General features: G+C 38.5%; 1 protein-coding gene across 3 annotated transcripts in view; it reads left to right on the top strand.

The window, feature by feature from the left end:
• Window positions 1–17,681, top strand: part of LRRC2 (leucine rich repeat containing 2) — a 154,806-nt gene that overhangs the window by 116,798 nt on the left and 20,327 nt on the right. For all 3 annotated transcript variants that reach the window (XM_066988126.1, XM_066988125.1, XM_066988127.1), the window contains one exon: window positions 6,901–7,037. In XM_066988126.1, the coding sequence (XP_066844227.1) occupies window positions 6,901–7,037 (137 nt within the window). The remainder of the gene's footprint in view (window positions 1–6,900; window positions 7,038–17,681) is intronic.

Below are 17,681 nucleotides of genomic sequence, written 5' to 3'. Positions count from 1 at the left end.
GTTGAAAAGACTGAGTTTGGATCAGAAGACAGATAAAAATACTTTTGACTTTTTTTTGTGTAATAGCAGATATTTTCATGGAAGGCAGATATTTTCAAGGAAAACATGGAAAGCAAGTAACTAGAAATGGAGAGATGTGAGAACTCTGTAAAATGGGACTGTTGTCCATCTCAGAGTTGTCATGTTTGATTTTCCCAGGAATAACAGAAAAAAATAATGAGAAGGAATGTACCCAGGAGATTTTCTTGGGCAGCAGCTTTGTGATGAATTTGATATTCTGTCTCTTGACTGCATGGGTACAGTGCAGGAGCTGTGAAACAGCTGTGCATCATCTTGTGCACAGGAAAAGCAGAGTATTTGTTTCAGCTTATCTGGTCACATGAAAAAGAGAAATCACTTTTCTATATGATTTCTGATCTACTAAAGTATCTTAAATTCAGCTCATTGCATTTTTATTTACATCACTTTCTTTTTCAGCCCTTTCAGTAGATTTTCAGCAATTCCCACCCCTCCCCCCTCCCCGGGGGATACCTTCAGCCCAAAAGAGATTCTTTGTTTTTCTCCTTGTTTTGTTGCAAGAAAACTTTTCTTTCTTCTTACATTGTATTTTTGTTCTTCTGACTGCAGACTTAGATCTCCAGCTTTATCCTTTTTATCCTTTTTATTTTTTGCTTGTAATAGTCACTTGCCATTTCTCTCTGCATGTTTAATTTTTTTAAATGAACACATGAAGCTTGGTTAATGAATAAAACTTTATCAGCTTTTATAAGCACTGATGGAAAAAAAAAGAAGAAAAAAAGGATTTTACATCTTTGTTTTGCAAAAGAAGTGTAAGAAGACTTCATCCGTCTTTTTGCTTGGTTGCTTTGGTTGTTTTCATCAGAAGTAAAAAACAAAAACAAACAAAAACAGAACAAAACCAAAACCTTCAATGTTTTACCTGTCACCTGTAAGCTTGAACATCAATATCTTCTTTCCAATAAATCAAAGGCAAAGTCATTGATTCAGCAAAGAAGATTGGAAACTATTTGTTTGGAAGAAAGGAAACTATTTGTCTTGGCCCACAGCAAGCTGCTGTGTTAGCTAATTTGTCTTGATTTTGTCAGATCAATGCAAAATTTGCTTTGTATTTTACTACAGCTTATACAAGTAGGTCTGCATTTGTATTGAATGGGTTCCTTAGATAGCAAAAGCTCTTTGTAACCTCACTTGCATTTTGTCTCCAGTACCTTACTAGGATAACTTATGTAGCCCTGTTTAAATGGTTTAAATGTTACTATTATTACTATGCTGCATTGCCCATCAGAAAGTATAGAGCTTAATTACTGGTTTATTTTTTTTTAATGAATTAAAAATTTAAGCTTGGAATAAATGGTAGCTCAGGCAACAACTATGGCATTGCATCTCCCACTTAAAAATAAAATATTCTTAATTGTGAAACTGCCAGGGAAGCCATGGATTTCATTACTGCTTTTACTACCTCTCTTTTGAAAACAGAGATGTTAGCTGTTTAACTCCCTAATATGCATTTTTATAGAACTAAAAATTCAGTGCTATAAAGCACAGTTAACAACAATGTTGTAGCAGCAACTATTTCATTACCACTAGCTTTAACTGCGAAGTTGTGCTTGAGTATTATTTGCGTGTATTGGTGGCAGGTGTGGTGGTCAAATCCTGCCATTCATTTGTCCATCTGCAAAGGGAGTGTCACCATTTCTGTATCCTCCCAGGGCTGTGTCAGTGGTGGTAGTCCATGCCTATAAGGCCTGGTGGTGGCTGGCCCCTACAACTAAGAACGTGAACTTCTGCACCTGAGGTAGTGACAGCCATTCGTATTGTCTTCCTTTCTACTCCCCCCTTCCATTATGGCAATAAATTCCAAATGTGGCTGAGAATGTCTGGAATCTGGCTGATAATGCCTATAGAATTGTTATTTAGAAATTCACTATTCCCCAGTTTTGTGTTGCTTTGACCAAGATACCTAGATATAAGAATTTTGAATTGTCATGAATGTTGTCTTATAGACATGTATTCATGCATTTTTTTTTTTCTGACACAGATATCTTAGAAAACTTGTTGAACGCATCTGGGGGAAAAGGATGGTGATATTCTTGCTCCTTTTATGTGAGAAAAGAAAAATCCTTATAGCGTGGATCACAATTCAGACAACTTGATATAACCCAATTTCAGCCCTGTTTATCTTGTTTGCAAGAATTTTAAATACATTTGTATATTAGAGGAAGGAATAATTAAAGATGTGGAGCTCAATGCAAACAAGGGTGAAATTAAAAATGTATAAAACAAAAGTAAATTGTGCCTGACTCGTTTGGTTTCTGTCCTTCTTTTGAGATGATTGAGGTTCAAGTAGTAGATCTTGTCTATGTGGCATCCCATAAAGCAGTTGATAGTGAAGTATAGAAAATTTGATGGACTTTGAGACAGTAGTTGTAAAAATGAGCAGAGGCCTGGCTAAATGCACTTGTTTGCAAGGATAAACTATCAGTCAAGAGGAAAATTGTGGAATTCTCAAGAGTCAGTTCTGAGTTTATTTCTTAATTGCTTTGAGGAACTGGGCAATTGAAGTCTGCTGATACCATTTGTGAGTTAATGTCATTGCACAAACTGGAGGAAGTATGAAAAGTTGGATGGTCAAATAAGCTTCTAAGAAAGTAGAGAGTTTAAATTAATGACTTCAGAGTTCAAGGTCACGTACTCAGGAGCTACTAATTTCTGCAGCATGTCATGGGTTCATTTAATGGAAGATTAAAGAAGAGAAGTCCTTAAGCTAACAGTCACAGAAAGGAAATCCAGTATGATACACACACACACACACAAAAGGCAGTACAAGATAATCTAAGTGCAAGATATTCCCAACTGAAGAAAAGTAGTATTAATTGCCAGTGTACAAGTAAACATTAAGAACTTGTCTGGAGTATTGTATGGAGTTGTGGTCACTCAGACTCAAGAATGTTTTTCTGATTTGGGATCAGATGCTAAAGAAGTCTATTAAAACAATTTTAGGAGGCAAATTTTTATTTTATGAGTGCAAATTAGTAGAATTGACTTGTTTAGGCTAGTAACATAAATTCCAAAATGTCTGATGCTTATGAAAACCTTAGAGAAGTAAACAGCAGGCAAGGAAAATTGCTGTTTAAAGATAAAATTAACAAAAGAATTTGCGGTTATAAAATTTCTACAAATGAATTCGGACTGGCAATTAGAAGACCTTTTCTAATCATGAAAGGGATGAAATTCTGTAACTCCCCCTACCAGCCTCTGAGAGGAGTGGATGTCAAAAGCCAAACCACTTTTAAGATGGAATGCGGTAAATCGACATATGGGGGTGAAGAGGTGGTGTAAAGGCTTTCTTTATCCACTGTGTCCTGTGAATGACTTATGGTCCTAGAGTGAAGGTTAATTCCCACCTACCTCTCAGCTGTCAGGTGACATAACTTAATCCACTGTAGAGCTGGAGGTGAAAAAACAGGAGTTATACAGAAATGCAAGAGACTGCTCGCCACAGACAAATCTTGGGGAACTCTGTTCTCCTCATCTATGTTATCCTGAGTTGAATGAATTAAATTCACTTGTAAGATTTATTGCTTTTTTTTTTTCCCATGTAATTTTAATAATAGTCACGGCAGTTACTAGTTACTGACTCCCAGTTCTGCAGTATTCTTCTGTCATATCAGAGATTGCAAGAAAAGGAAAAAATATGTATCTTCTTACTTGCTCTCCTATACCTTCAAGCTGGGATGAACCATGTTGTGAACATCAACATACATATTAGAAACTGGAAAAGGAGAAAAAAATAACAACTGTGAAAAGGCAAGGTTTCAGAAGGGTCTTACCCATCACTCTGCCTAAAAAGGCTATTAAGTTTTTATGGTTCTGTTATGGCTAATTCTGCTCCATATCTACTAGTTATGTGTTGTAGATGCATCTTAGCAGAGTTACACAAGAGGATACTGGTGTCCCTGGGTGCATTGTCTGCATTAGTTATCCAGTGAGTAAGTGAACTGAGACAGTGGCTAAAAAGTTAGCAGGTACATCTGTTGTGGTTTAAACCTGGTAGGCAACTAAGCCTCACACAGCCACTTGCCCACTCCATTGCAGTGAGGGGAGAGAATTGGAAAAAAAAAAAGTGAAAAAACTCATGAGATGAGATAAAGACAGTTTAGTTAATGATGGAAAAGGGAGAAATAAAAACAAAACAAAACAAAAGCAACTAAATAAGGCAAAAGGAATCAATCACCACCAGCTAATCGATACCTAATCAGTCCCTGAGCAATAACCATATTGGAAAACTCCCCCTTGCGATTTTACTCCTGAGCAGGGTGTTATGCAGTATGGTATCACTTCAGTAAGTTGGAGTTAGCTGTCCCACAGCTTCTTGCCCACCCCCAGCCTGCTTCCTGGGCATTGTGTGTTGTGGGGCAGTGAGAAACAGAGAAGGCCCTGATGCTTTGTAAGTGTTGTTCATGCAGCAACAGTTAAAACGCAGCTTTGGTATTACTAGTTTGGTCACTCCATCCCAGACAGATTCAGTACAATATCACCTTGCTAAAAGACAAGACAAAACGTTACTCTGCAGATGAGTAGTTTCTTTTTCATTTCAGTGGGACTTACTCCTCTTCACTGAAGAATTAATTGTGTGAGGAATTAATTTGGGATTTTCTGATTCTCTATTTCATTTTGAGGCACTTCTGTGTCAGTGATTATTTTATCGCAGTGAGATGGTAAATTGGTATTTATACCACTTAGCATGTGATGTAATACCTTCACTTGTCTACACCATGATAGTAAACTTAGTGAGGCTTAGTCATGGTTAGGTTAAACTTCTTCCTTATTCTTTTTTTCTTTTTTTCTTCTTTTTTCTTCTTTTTTCTTTTTCTTCTTTTTTCTTTTTTCTTTTTCCTTTTTTTCTTTTTTTTTTTTCTTTTTTTCTTTTTTCTTTTTTTTTTCTTTTTTTTTCTTTTTTTCCTTTTTCTTTGATAATCTGGAAAAGTGGAGATTCACACATTTACATCCTCAAGTTGTTTCTATTACTCTCTCACCAGCTACAATGACTGTTGTAGGATAGTGTATTGTACTACCAAAGCAATGCCAGTTGTAATCTTACAGAAAACTTTGTTTCTGTCATTTTAACTAAACCACAACTTTACTGCAAAGATAAAATACAAGGTTACCATTTTAAAAGGACAAATCTGAAATTTGAAATACCTCCTCAGTTTCTATTTCTGTCAGAGCTACATACAAGAGAAAGCTGTGTGGGAGCTTCTATACTTTTCCCTGTTGCAACATGTAGGGATTAATCTAACACTATTCTTTAGATTCAGATTAACACTGTTCTGTCGATTCAGAGAAAAATTAGATGGTCCATATATCATTTGAAGATAATATTGTGTCCAAGAGGGACTAAATGGAGATCTATGCAAAATTCTGCAGGTGTGGGTGATTCGGGGCTGCTGTTATTGGTCATCAAATTGCATGCCTCTGTCAAGAACAAATTTATTATTTATTTATCTATCTACCTATCTATTTATTTATTTATTTTTAAGAGAAGAATTATGGGGCATTTAATTCCTTATGTTTCTTCTCTGTTTGCCTTTTCCTGTGGAAGCACCATCTGGCCTTCAGTAAGGATTTCCTGTGGAAGCACAGGAACACATTGCAAAGGGTGATCAACTCTACACAGCTTTTGTTCTGAAGGGAATTTAACCAAGTATTAGCGCCTTAAGGATAGGCTTACTATTATGATATTGAGCACTTGTAATGTACAACAGAGAGTTTCTCTCCAGTGTTATCCAAATCCCATAAAACATGAGATTTTTTTCTTTAAAACTTGATGATAACTGGAAGACAGTGATAAAATATAGAATTGTGCTTCTTGTGCATATCTTTACCTGGTTTGCCAGTATTACTTTGAGAGCCTGTTGGCATAAGATGTTCTTTCCTTATTTCTTGTTGCTGAATTGCATTTAAATTTCTTACCACTGCTTTCCATTCTGATTGCTGCATTTCATCATGGATTAGAGAGGAAAATCATCCACGTAATACATCAGGAGAGGTGTCCATAGAACATTCTTTTGGCTTTGTTATGTATGTGTCTAAAGATCCCTTTGCTAACAAATTGGCTGTTTGGTACATTCAAATTCCTTACTTCTTTCCTATATAACTATGTTGCAGTAGAATTTGCATTTTTACAGTATAACGTGTTTTGCATTTTAATTATGTTTCTAAAGCTATTTTTACTGAAGGTTATGCTATAAGTAGAATTACATAAGTAGAAAAAATAGGGAATGCAATGTAACTAAATGTAGTCTAAAATATTGGTGCCCTAAAATAAAGCTGACAAAAGATGAGGGATTGTGATTAAACAAGTAATGAAACAAATATATCCTTTATCTTTCGTAATCAAAATTATGCAATGCTGTGTACTGGAGGCGGAACTGTTAATGTAGTAACTTAGGTAGGAACAATTGTTCCCAATCAACAGGTTCTGTAACAAATACTAAGGTGTTTTTCAGACACCTTCAGACACCTTTCAGACACCTCAGATCTTCCTGAGGTGAATGTCAATGTCTCTATTTTCAGATGAGGTCAATAGTTAGCCCTGGTAGGATCAAAGTCTTATTAAGTCTGCTGCTTTCAAACTCTAACCAAAATCATTGCTGATTAAGAGAAGTCTATGAGTACAACACAGCATTTTGCAATGTGGTCCCACCTTTGTGACCGCTGCAGAAGGTATTTATTCACCTCTCACTCATCATCACATCAAGGATTTTTTTTCTTCTAAGATGAGTAGTTTTTTTATTTTAATACCTTTTAATACCTTCCCTCCCCCCCCCTCCCCCCCCTTTTCCGTCACTACTGATTTTAATTATCTTTCCCTAACAGGCTGCTTAAAAAATCTCAAAGTGCTCAATGTGAGTTTTAATAATTTGAAGTCAGTCCCTCCGGAACTGGGTGACTGTGAGAATCTGGAAAAACTGGATTTGTCTGGAAACATGGAAATAAGAGAGCTTCCATTTGAAGTAAGATAACAAACTATGTTTCTTCTACCTTTGTTATTTGGATTATAAAGATTTAACACATTCCTTGCAGTTTTTAAGAATAAAGTTCCAGTAGTAATAGCACTGAAAATGATGAAGACAGCAGCTAAACAGGACCAAGCTTCTTTGTTTTGCTTTTCAAGTGACTAAATTTTGTTCACTTTTATTCTGATATATGAAGGAGGATGTGATCCCAACGGGGATTTGGCCAGTGATGATAAGGAGAAGGCTGCAAATAGCTATTTTTCTGTGAAGGCAAAGTGTATCTTGACAGTCAAATTCACTTACTAACCTTCATTTGTTCCCAATGTATGTATTTCTTTAAAAAGAGTATGGAGAGGTCTATAAAAAAGACTGCATGTTGCTATGAGCATAAATACGTCTAAAAGGGATATTACATGTGAGGCATGGTATGAATATATAATAAAGACTGAGAAAAGGACTCCCAGGCATGTACCAACACTGTTTCTTGGATACATAACTGCTCTCTGCCTGGCTGCTCAGACACTTATTGTTCTCTGAGAAATGAAACCATTGGCTAGTACCTAAGCACAATTTCGTGTGTTCCCATGAGTGAGGGGGGTGTCAGTGTCAAGTAGAAATCAGTGATTTCTACTTTATTTTTTTTCCTCCAAACATCTGTTGTGGATGATTTCCAGGCAATATTGGAGTGGATTAAACTTATGTGAGGTCTGTTTTGGCCATGCTTATGTTCTGTTCCAAGGAAATGCAAACAGTAATTAACTTTCCTCTCTGGCTTTTCAATGTAAGGCAGTTTATTTTGCAAAGAACTGTTCATAAATGATGTGGAGAAAAGAGTGGACATTGTATAGAAATGTTAGCAAAAGAACAAACAGGCAGGTCTCCCTTTTCTTTCTTTCCTCCTTCAGTTTAGCAAAGGTATAGGGTTAAACAGATAAAACCTAAGTAATGAAAAGGAACTATAATGAAATCAGAAAAACAGGAGATCTTGATAGACAGAGGAATAAAATATAAGCATCTAGGAAAAGAAGTATAGTGAAACCTCCAGACCAAAGCAGTGTATTTGTGTTAAAATCAATGGTATTTTCCCAGTTGCTTCTAAAGGTATTATAGGCAAAGGCTTGCACATTTCTATACATTATGAACAGCCTTTATGTGTAAAACTAACTGCATATGTAAGTTTTCTTCAGGATTGAATCCTAAGAGGAAAGTGTTTCTCTCAGCAAGCTCAAAAAGTTTGGTTCTTTCTGACAGTCTCCTATTCAATACAGGTAATGGTTTACTTACAATCTACAGAAAAAACAAAAAAGCGGTGCAAATGGCTGTTTATAAAAAACTGTTTTATAAAAAAGCGAAAACTCAAAAGCTGGAAGCGACATCAAGTCAGTATGATCTAAAAAGTCAAAAAGAAAAATATTGGCATTTTCTATCATGTTTTCTTGTTTCTCTGGAGGACAACACTTAATTTATACTTGCAATGACCCAGGAGGCACGTTACATAAACTCCTCTGATTTAGTTTATAAAATTAGTTTCCCAGAATCAAGATTTCAAGGGCAGCTTTGGAAGCTGAACATGCAATTAAAGGAACACTTCTGTCAAATGATTTAAAAGGCTGTAATGTTTGGCCTTCAGTGTACTCACTATGGCTAATCTTATTCAGAGCAATTGCATCAGTATCCTTGCTAATGTAATAGGTATTTGATTTTTCTCAGCTGGACAAAAGGTGTTAGTCGCTGGCAGGTAACTACTTCATGAATTAAAATATCACATTAGTCTAAACCATCTAAAAAGGGAATGCAGACACTGTTAATTGTGGTGGTGGTTTAACCTTGGCTAATAGCCAAATGCCAACCCAGCTGCTCACTCTCTCCTCCTCCTCAACACAACACTGTGAAAAAAAGAATGGAGAAAAAAGGATAAGAAAGCTCATGGGATGAGATAGAGACAGGATGATTGCCTGCCAATTATTGCCATGGGCAAAACAGACTCTGCTTGGGGAATATTAATTTAATTTGTTGCCAACTCAGACAGATTTGGGTAGTGAGAAACAGAGACATTAAAACAACACCTTTCTTACCCTCTTTCAAAGCTCAGCTTCACTCCTTCACTACATACACCTCTCTCTGTCCTGAACAGTGCAAAAAGATCAGGGGAGAGTTGCAGTCAGTACACAGCAGTGTCTCTCTGCTTCTCGTTCTTCCTCACACTTTTTCTTTGCTTCAGCATGGGCTTGCTGCAGGATTCAGTTCTTTCAGAAATATCCATCTGTTCAGTGTGGCTCTTCCATGGGCAGCACTGTGGATATATGCCCCAGACTGGAACATCTGTTCCTTTTCTGACCTTGGTGTTACCTCTGCTCTTTCTCACTCTTTTTGTTCTCTACTCTTCTTCCTGTCTGGCATTTTCTGCCTTTAAATGTTTTTTTCACAATGGCACCATGCATGTGGCTGATGGGCTTTGCTTTGCCCTGTAGAGGGTCCCTTAGAGGTGGCTGTGCTTGGAACTCTGCTGTGTTGACTGTGGGATGTCAGACTCATCTCAAAGAAGCCAGCTCCCCCTATTAGACAGATTCAATCAATTATCTAATGCATTTGTTGCTCAAATCTATTAATCTAGTGAAATATTCATGATAATTGGTGATCATTCTCAGTAAGTATGGAAAATTTTACACTGTAAATAAGCAAGTATGTGTAAGCTCAGCTCTAGTAGGTAGACTGGATCCCTTTACAACATTAAGATGAAAAGAGAAAAATTGACAACTGATGCATAAAATAGAGAGTTGCTAAAAATGTTTCCTACTTATTAACTTTTAGGAAGTTCAAATTTTGACTTTCAAATTCATAAAAGTTCCTTCTGAGAAGGGTAAATAAATGCATGAGAACAGCAACAGTATTCTTCAGTGTAAAACTTGCTGAAAAGAAATAAATACAAAATTCAACCAAACAGAAATGATCAAAGTCTAATTTTACCTTGGTTTTGTACACAGAAAAACATCTAGAAAAACTCTAATAACATATATGATAATGGATTCAAAAAGATTGATAACAGGTCTGTAATTCAGCTAAGACTTTTTGAAAGACTTATAAAGGTTTATGAGATATCACAACTCTTAGACTGAGTGACGCCTTCAGTAATCAGTCTCCCCTTCTATCCATGTTCTTTATGACAAGTTCAAAAAACAGAGAACTCTTGAAACTTTTAGTTGGTTTGGTAATTTAGTTGTTTACATTCTTAGGAATGTAAACATTTTGTTTTTAAACACACACAAAACATTATATGATGAATTAATATAGGGTGAGAAATCTCAGTGAGAAGGATTGCATAACACATGACTGTATTTGCTACCCAAAATTGATAGTGGGAGAATATATGTTTGGATAAGGAATTGGCTCGATGGCCTCACCCAGAGAGTAGTGGTCAATGATCCTATGTCCAGGTGGAGGTCGGTGATGAGTGGTGTACCTCAGGGGTCGGTCTTGGAAAATGTGCTTTTCAATGTATTGCTGTAAAAGTATTAGTTCAGATACATTTTGTACTCCTCTTTCCATGCCCTACATCAAAATAAGCAGCTTCCAAACAAGTGTTTCACTACCCAGTCCCCTTCAGATTGCATCCAAGTAATTTATCTCTCTTAGCTACATGTTGCTGCTGAGACACGTAATCCCATACTAATTTTTAACAACAAACAACAAGGAAAAGTCTGCATATTTGTGTATACCTTGCAAAATGATAGATAATATCTTCTGTGAACGTGACATTCCAGAAATATCTATATAATGCTTTGAGCATATAAAACATGAAGAAAACAATGACTACTGAACAAATATTTAGAAGGAGTAACAGTTTTTAGTAAGAGGATGCATCTAAAAACATAAATATTTTCACAACTGCAAATAGAATCTGATACAGAGGGAATGTCCAAGCTAATACAAGGACAGTGAACTACACAAATTTCTCACCCTGACTGAAATGTGGGAATATATGGAAAGGTGAAAAACATAACTGCATATAACTCAGCAAAAATCTTTTGTTCGACATGAACTAGTGGTCAAAAATAAATAAATACATGCATACATAAATGAGTAGTTGGGTATATACGCGAATGTGGGATACAATAGTTAACTCCAAAATTGGAGAGGTCCAGACTGGAGGCAGCGTGGGCTACAGTGACCATGCCCTGGTTGAGTTTGTGATCTTGAGGAATACGGGCCTGAACTTCCAAAGAGCAAACTTCAAGCTATTTAAAGATCTAGTGGATGAGATCTGCTGGAACACTGACCTTAAGCACAAAGGAGCTGAACAGAGCTGGCAATTCTTTAAGGACGTTTCCCTTAGAAAACAAGAACTCTCCATCCCCTGCATAACAAAGTGGGTAAGGAGGGCAACCAACTGGGGTGGCTGAGCAAGGACCTGTTGGTCAAACTGAAGTGCAAGAAGGATACACACAGGCAGTGGAAGCAGGGATGTGTGGCCTGGGACACATGATCCAGAGATGCTGTCCACATGTGCAGGGATGGGATCAGGAAAGCCAAGGCACAGGTGGTACTGAGCTTGTCAAGGGGTGCAAAGAATAACAGGAAGGGATTCTGTAGGTACATTGCTCAGAAAAGAAAGGCCAAAGAGATTGTTTCCCTGATGGATGACAAGAGCGAACTCGTAACAACACACATAGAGGAGGCTGAGGTACTCAACAACTTCTTTGCTTCAGTCTTCACTGCCAGTCTCAGGTTTCCCACATCTCTTGTTTCCCTGAAACCACAGATGAGGACTGGGGGAGCAATGTCCCTCCCACTGTACGTGAAGAGCAGGTTCAAGATCACCTGATGAAACCAAACAGGTACAAGTCTATGGGGCCTGATGACATGCATCCCAGGGTCCTGAAGGAATTGGCTGATGTAGTTGCCAAGCCTTTCTCCATCATATTTGAAAAGTCCTGGCAGTCAGGTGAAATCCCTGGTTACTGGAAAAATGGGAACATCACTCCCATTTTTAAAAGGGTAGAAAGGAGGACCCAGGGAACTAAAGACCGGTGCGGTTCACCTCCATGCCTGGGAAGACCATGGAACAGATCCTCCTGGAAGCAATGTCAATACACATGCAAGCCAAAGAAGTGATCTGAGACAGCCAGCAGGGCTCCACCAAGGGCAAATCATAGAACGGCCTGGGTTGAAAAGGACCTTAAAGATAATCTAGTTTCAACCCCCCTGCCCTGGGCAGGGTTGCCAACCACTAGAGCAGGCTGCCCAGCCACATCCAGCCTGGCCTTGAATGCTTCTAGGGATGGGGCATCCACAACCTCTCCGGGCAACCTGTTCCAGTGCCTCACCACCCTCTGAGTGAAAAACTTTCTCCTAATATCTAACCTAAATCTCCCCTGTCTTAGTTTAAAACCTTTCCGCCTTGTCCTATCACTATCAAAACATGTAAACAGGCATTTCCCCTCCTGTTTATATGCTCCCTTTAGGTACTGGGAGGCTGCAATGAGGTCTCGCAGGAGCCTTCTCTTCTCCAAGCTAAACAAGCCCAGTTCCCTCAATCTTTCTTCATAGGAGAGGTGCTCCAGCCCTCTGGTCATCTTAGTGGCCTTCCTCTGGACCTGTTCCAAGAGCTCCACAGTCTTCTTGTGCTGGGGGCCCCAGGCCTGCACGCAGTATTCCAGGTGCTGTCTCACAAAAGCAGAGTAGAGGGGGACAATTACCTCCCTCGACCTGCTGGCCACCCCTTTTTTAATGCAGCCCAGGACATAGTTGGCTTTCCAGGCTGCAAGCACATACTGCCGGCTCATGTCCAGCTTCTCATCCATCAGGACCCCCAAGTCCTTCTCTGCAGGGCTGCTCTCAAGTTTTTCTTCTCCCAGTCTATATAAATACCTGGGATTGCCCAAGACCAGGTGCAAATCATACGTGACCTATCTAGTGGCCTTCTAGGACAGAGTGACTTCATCAGTTGACAAGGGAAGACTGACTGACGTCATCCTCTTGGACTTCTGTAAGGCCTTTGACATGGTCCCACACGACATCCTGGTCTCCAAGTTGGAGAGATACAGATTGGATGGGTGGACCATTTAATGGATAAGGAATTGGCTTGAAGGTCTCACCCAGAGAGTGGTAGTCAATGGCTTTGTGTCCAGGTGGAGTTCAGTGATGGGCGGTGTCCCTCAGAGGTCTGTCCTGGGATTGGTACTGTTTAATAACTTTATCAGTGACAAAGACAGTAGGATTGAGTGCACCCTCAACAGGTTTGCAGGTGACAGCAAGATGAGTTGTTTGGTTGATGTCAAAGAAGGAAGAGGTGCCATTCAAAGGGATCTGGACGTGCTGGAGAAGGGCATCCACGTGAACCTGATGAGATTGAAGAAGTTCAAGTAACGGGTGCTGACCCTGGGTCAGAACAATCCCAAACGTGAGCACAGACTGGGAGAAGAACTTATTGAGAGCAGCCCTGCAGAGAAGGACTTGGGGGTTCTGGTGGACGAAAGGCTCGACATGAGCCAGCAGTGTGTGCTTGCAGCCCAGATGGCCAACTGCGTCCTGGGCTGCATCGAAAGAGGAGTGGTCAGCAGGTCGAGGGAAGTGTTTGTCCCTGTCAACTCTTCCTTTGTGAGGACCTGCTTGGCATGCTGCATTCAGATCTTGGGCCCCCAGAACAAGAAGGATGGTGATCTGTTAGAATAGGTCCAGAGGAAGGCTCTAAATTTGTTCCAAGGGCTGGGGTGCCTTTCCTACATAGAAAGACTGAGAGAGCTGGGGACGTTCAGCCTGCAGAAGAGAAGGCTCCATGGGGACCTCATTGTGACCTTTCAATATTTAAAGGGATCTTATAAAAAAGATGGTGAAGGACTCCTTACTCAGGTAGACAGTGATAGGACAAGGGGGAATGATCTTAAACTAAAAGAGGGGAGATTTAGATTAGAGTGTAGGAGGAAATTCTTAACTGTAAGGCTAGTGAGGCACAGGAACAGGTTGCCCAGACAAGTTGTGGATGCCCCATCCCTGAAGATATTTGAAGCTAGATTGGATGAGGCCCTGATCTACTGGTTGGCATCCCTGCCTATGGCACAGGGGTTAGAACTGGGTGATCTTTAAGGTCCCTTCCAAACCCAGCCGTGCTATGATTCTATAATTGCTTGCCACTAGAGAAATCAATTGTACACTATCATCTAAAACAGCATATTGTAAGTCTCTCTCTCTCTCAAAAAAAAAAAAAAAAAAAAAAAAAAAGAGGAAAGGACACAAAAGAAGCAGGTGAGATTCAAAGATGAGCAACAATCATTAACAGAATAGGAAGACTTCTATTATTTTTATTGATTCTTTTTTTGTTCTTGTTTGCAGTAGCTCTGAAAGACCTAAATCAAGGTTAGGAAAACTGTAAAGATTAGAACCATTTAGCAAATGAATGGTGCATTCTTCCTTCACAATACAAGGACTACATAACCAAAAAGCATTGCACTTCTTGATAAAATGAAACTTCCCCTATAAAATTAGGCTATAGTATTTGCAAAGCCAACATATATTTGGTTTTCAGAACTTTGCATAATTCAGAGAGAAAGCTGACATTTAATCAAATAACAAAAACTTCTATTTCTATGTCACAATTCAAACAAACACAGTTCAAATTTTTCCAGCCTCACAAAATGGCACAAACAGCTCACTGATGTTCCTTAATAGAATAATACTGAACACTCTCCACTTTCAGTATGCTTATTGAGATATTTCATATGAAAACTGCTAGAAGGTGAACAGTTTTGGAAAGCTGATCTGCAGCTTAGCAGTATATTATAATACTAGCAACATGATTACATAGAACTACAAAAAAAGCTCTGTGACACCATCCTGTAAAAACACATACTTAGAGATCCCTAATGTACAGATTTAATATCACAAATAACCATGACAAGCAAAGCAGAAAGGAAAAAGAAATGCAGTGGCAAAATGTCACTTATCAAAGTTAAAAATAGGTCAGAGTGAAAAAACAAAACAAAACTAATTTCTAGCCTTGTGGTACTCAGACAATCCAGATATGTTTCTTGAAATGTCTCAGGCAGCTATGAAAACTTTATTTGAGTATGGTAATTAAATTAGTGGGAATTTAAATCAATATATATTTTCACAGCATCCTCATTTCTTCCCTTTATAAAAAAAAAAAATCTACTCCAATATCCTACCACGCTGAAGCATCCATCACATTATATCCTCAAATCTAGTCAGCCTTTTCATTGCCTCTAACCAGCATTCACAGCATTTTGTATTAACTAGTAATCTGAAGACCTGGAACAAGTTTCTGAGAATGAAAAACTTTTTGACTATATTAAAAGCAATTTGGGGGTAATATGACTTCTTCTTAACCATCTCTCTACCCTGCAAGGAGTGTATTCAGAGAAATAAAAAGCAGCAACAACAACAAAGGCAAAAATGGAGAACAACATATCATGAAATGGTGATGTACATATGTGTACCTGATAGCTTCATATTCTAATTCATTTCAGCCTCTCTGCAACTGTGATCCCACAGGTCAAACATAACTTTTCACTGACCAACTCAGTATTTTGAGATGAGACAAAATAGCAGTCTCAAAACAGCCTGGCAGCCAGCATACACCGCCTGACAGGATTGATGCTAGAAGTGATAGCCCTCAGCAGCAGCCCAGTCCTGCAGACTCTCCCCAGTCATACAACCACATAACCATATATTATATAACCAGACACACTCAAGGGAAGATCTGTACATGCTTACCATACAAAATCTACACACAGGCAAACATCAGCCACACTTATCCAGCATCCACACTATAAATGTAAGCTGATGCATGGAGTCTCGAGTTTTGGGTTCATGCAATTGGCAGATGTGGTTTTTGACAATATCATCTCTGATTAGTTCAGAAGGGTTATTGGCCAGTGTGGCTAGAATAAGAGAGATGATGGGGAAGCAAAAAGAAAAAATGTGTCTATTAAAAAGAGACAGGAAGAAAAAGAATGAGCAAGACTAATTTTGCAAGCTGAAAGATTGAGTGGGGGCAGGAGGATCTTATTCCTTCAAAGCTATGTTTATACTATAAAACATGAAGCTACTTTAACCTTACCATGACCTTTTTAACTTGTGCTTGTTCATAAAATTACCAGACTCCTAAACTCCAGCAGCAGTAACCAAATCTATGACAAGCTACAACCATGAATTAGATGGACAGTCTAAATGGCAGGGAAAGAGAGACCTCTTTTTAATGTTTGTTCTTAGCTTTCCAGCCATTAATTTCATAACCTGAATTTCATGGCGCTTTGCATTGCTGTTCAAAAGCATGACAGAAGCTTGGGTTTGAGAGTAATCATCTCTTCAATAAGAAAACCAAGAACCACTGAGCAATGCCCTCAGCTGAATTGCCTTGTGCCTCCAGCATCACTTCTACTTTATGCTAGGTGTAATTCTACATTCTTTTGTCCAGCACTAGGAGAACAGAGATCCTATCTGAACAAGCCTTACACAAGACAAGAAAAAATAAGGTAATATCTGCTTTCAGCTGATAGTGCTGGTTCTTGTCTTTATACCTTTCCTACTAATCAATGACAATGAATAAAAATCACAGTCAGCGTTATCAAGTGTTGTTTACAGCTGTGAAGAGTTGATCAATCATGTAACTACCTATAATTAGTTAACAGCTGATGGGAATGCATTCAGCAATAAATTAAATACATTAAGTTCAGTTAGACTCTTCAACCTTATTCTTCTCACAGAATAAATAATTATTCTCAGTAGTTGTATTTCACAGAGTAACACGTTATTCTTTCCTTTTGCCTACAACCCTCTTCTGTTTCTCATCAATCCATGTGTGTAGACACCAGAGACAACAACCCCACATTTTCTTTAATTTATGTAAATGAGTGAGTGGTATGCATTTATACCATCTCCTGTGCTGTTTCTTTTTAGTAGTTATGTAAAATCTGCCTCAGATTAAATGTGTTGATGAATGGAAAGCATACATGCTGGGATTTTGAAAACCTTTAATGCTATTGGATTCAATGAGATTTTGAACTGTCTAGAGAAAGCAGAGTTGGAACAATACCAAATATGCTTGCCTACCACACAATTATTTTACCATTTGACTCACACTTTATGAAACATTATAGCCATGTTTTAGTGCTCTCTTATGCCCTGTTGCTCATTCTTAAGTCTTCCTTTGTGTTGTAAAACTAATCCTATGTCATGGCCTTTTTTTTTTTAAAAAAAAAAAAGAAAAAGGTGATATTACTGTTATTGAATGCATGTGGAAGTTAAAGGAAAGGTCACTGGCACCACAGTATGGAGGTAGGCATGGATCAGTTCTCTAATGAAGGGGGCTGTTATTATTAGCTGCTGACTTGCTCCAACAGTGCAGTGCTTTTGAAGTGCTATATTAATTAGAAGACTTTGGAAGCACAGTGTCAAGAACAGGATCAACTGACACACTTTCCTGTGCCTAACTGCATAATCCTGTTTCCTAACATAGAGCCATGCCCTTCTTTAGCCCCTTGTCTATTAAAATATTTGTGAGAGTTCGTGCAACTGTAAGGTCTCCACGAATCTCTTCTGACACCTAACACCTTTGCACCTGCTCTTTTGGGTTTCACACCCCTCCTGCTAATGTTTGATGTTACATCTTATACCAGTTCCATA

Source organism: Anser cygnoides, chromosome Z (assembly GCF_040182565.1).
Source record: "Anser cygnoides isolate HZ-2024a breed goose chromosome Z, Taihu_goose_T2T_genome, whole genome shotgun sequence".
Classification (NCBI taxonomy): Eukaryota; Metazoa; Chordata; class Aves; order Anseriformes; family Anatidae; genus Anser; species Anser cygnoides.
Note: the sequence above shows the minus strand (reverse complement) of the source record. Positions and strands in the feature narration are given on the sequence as shown.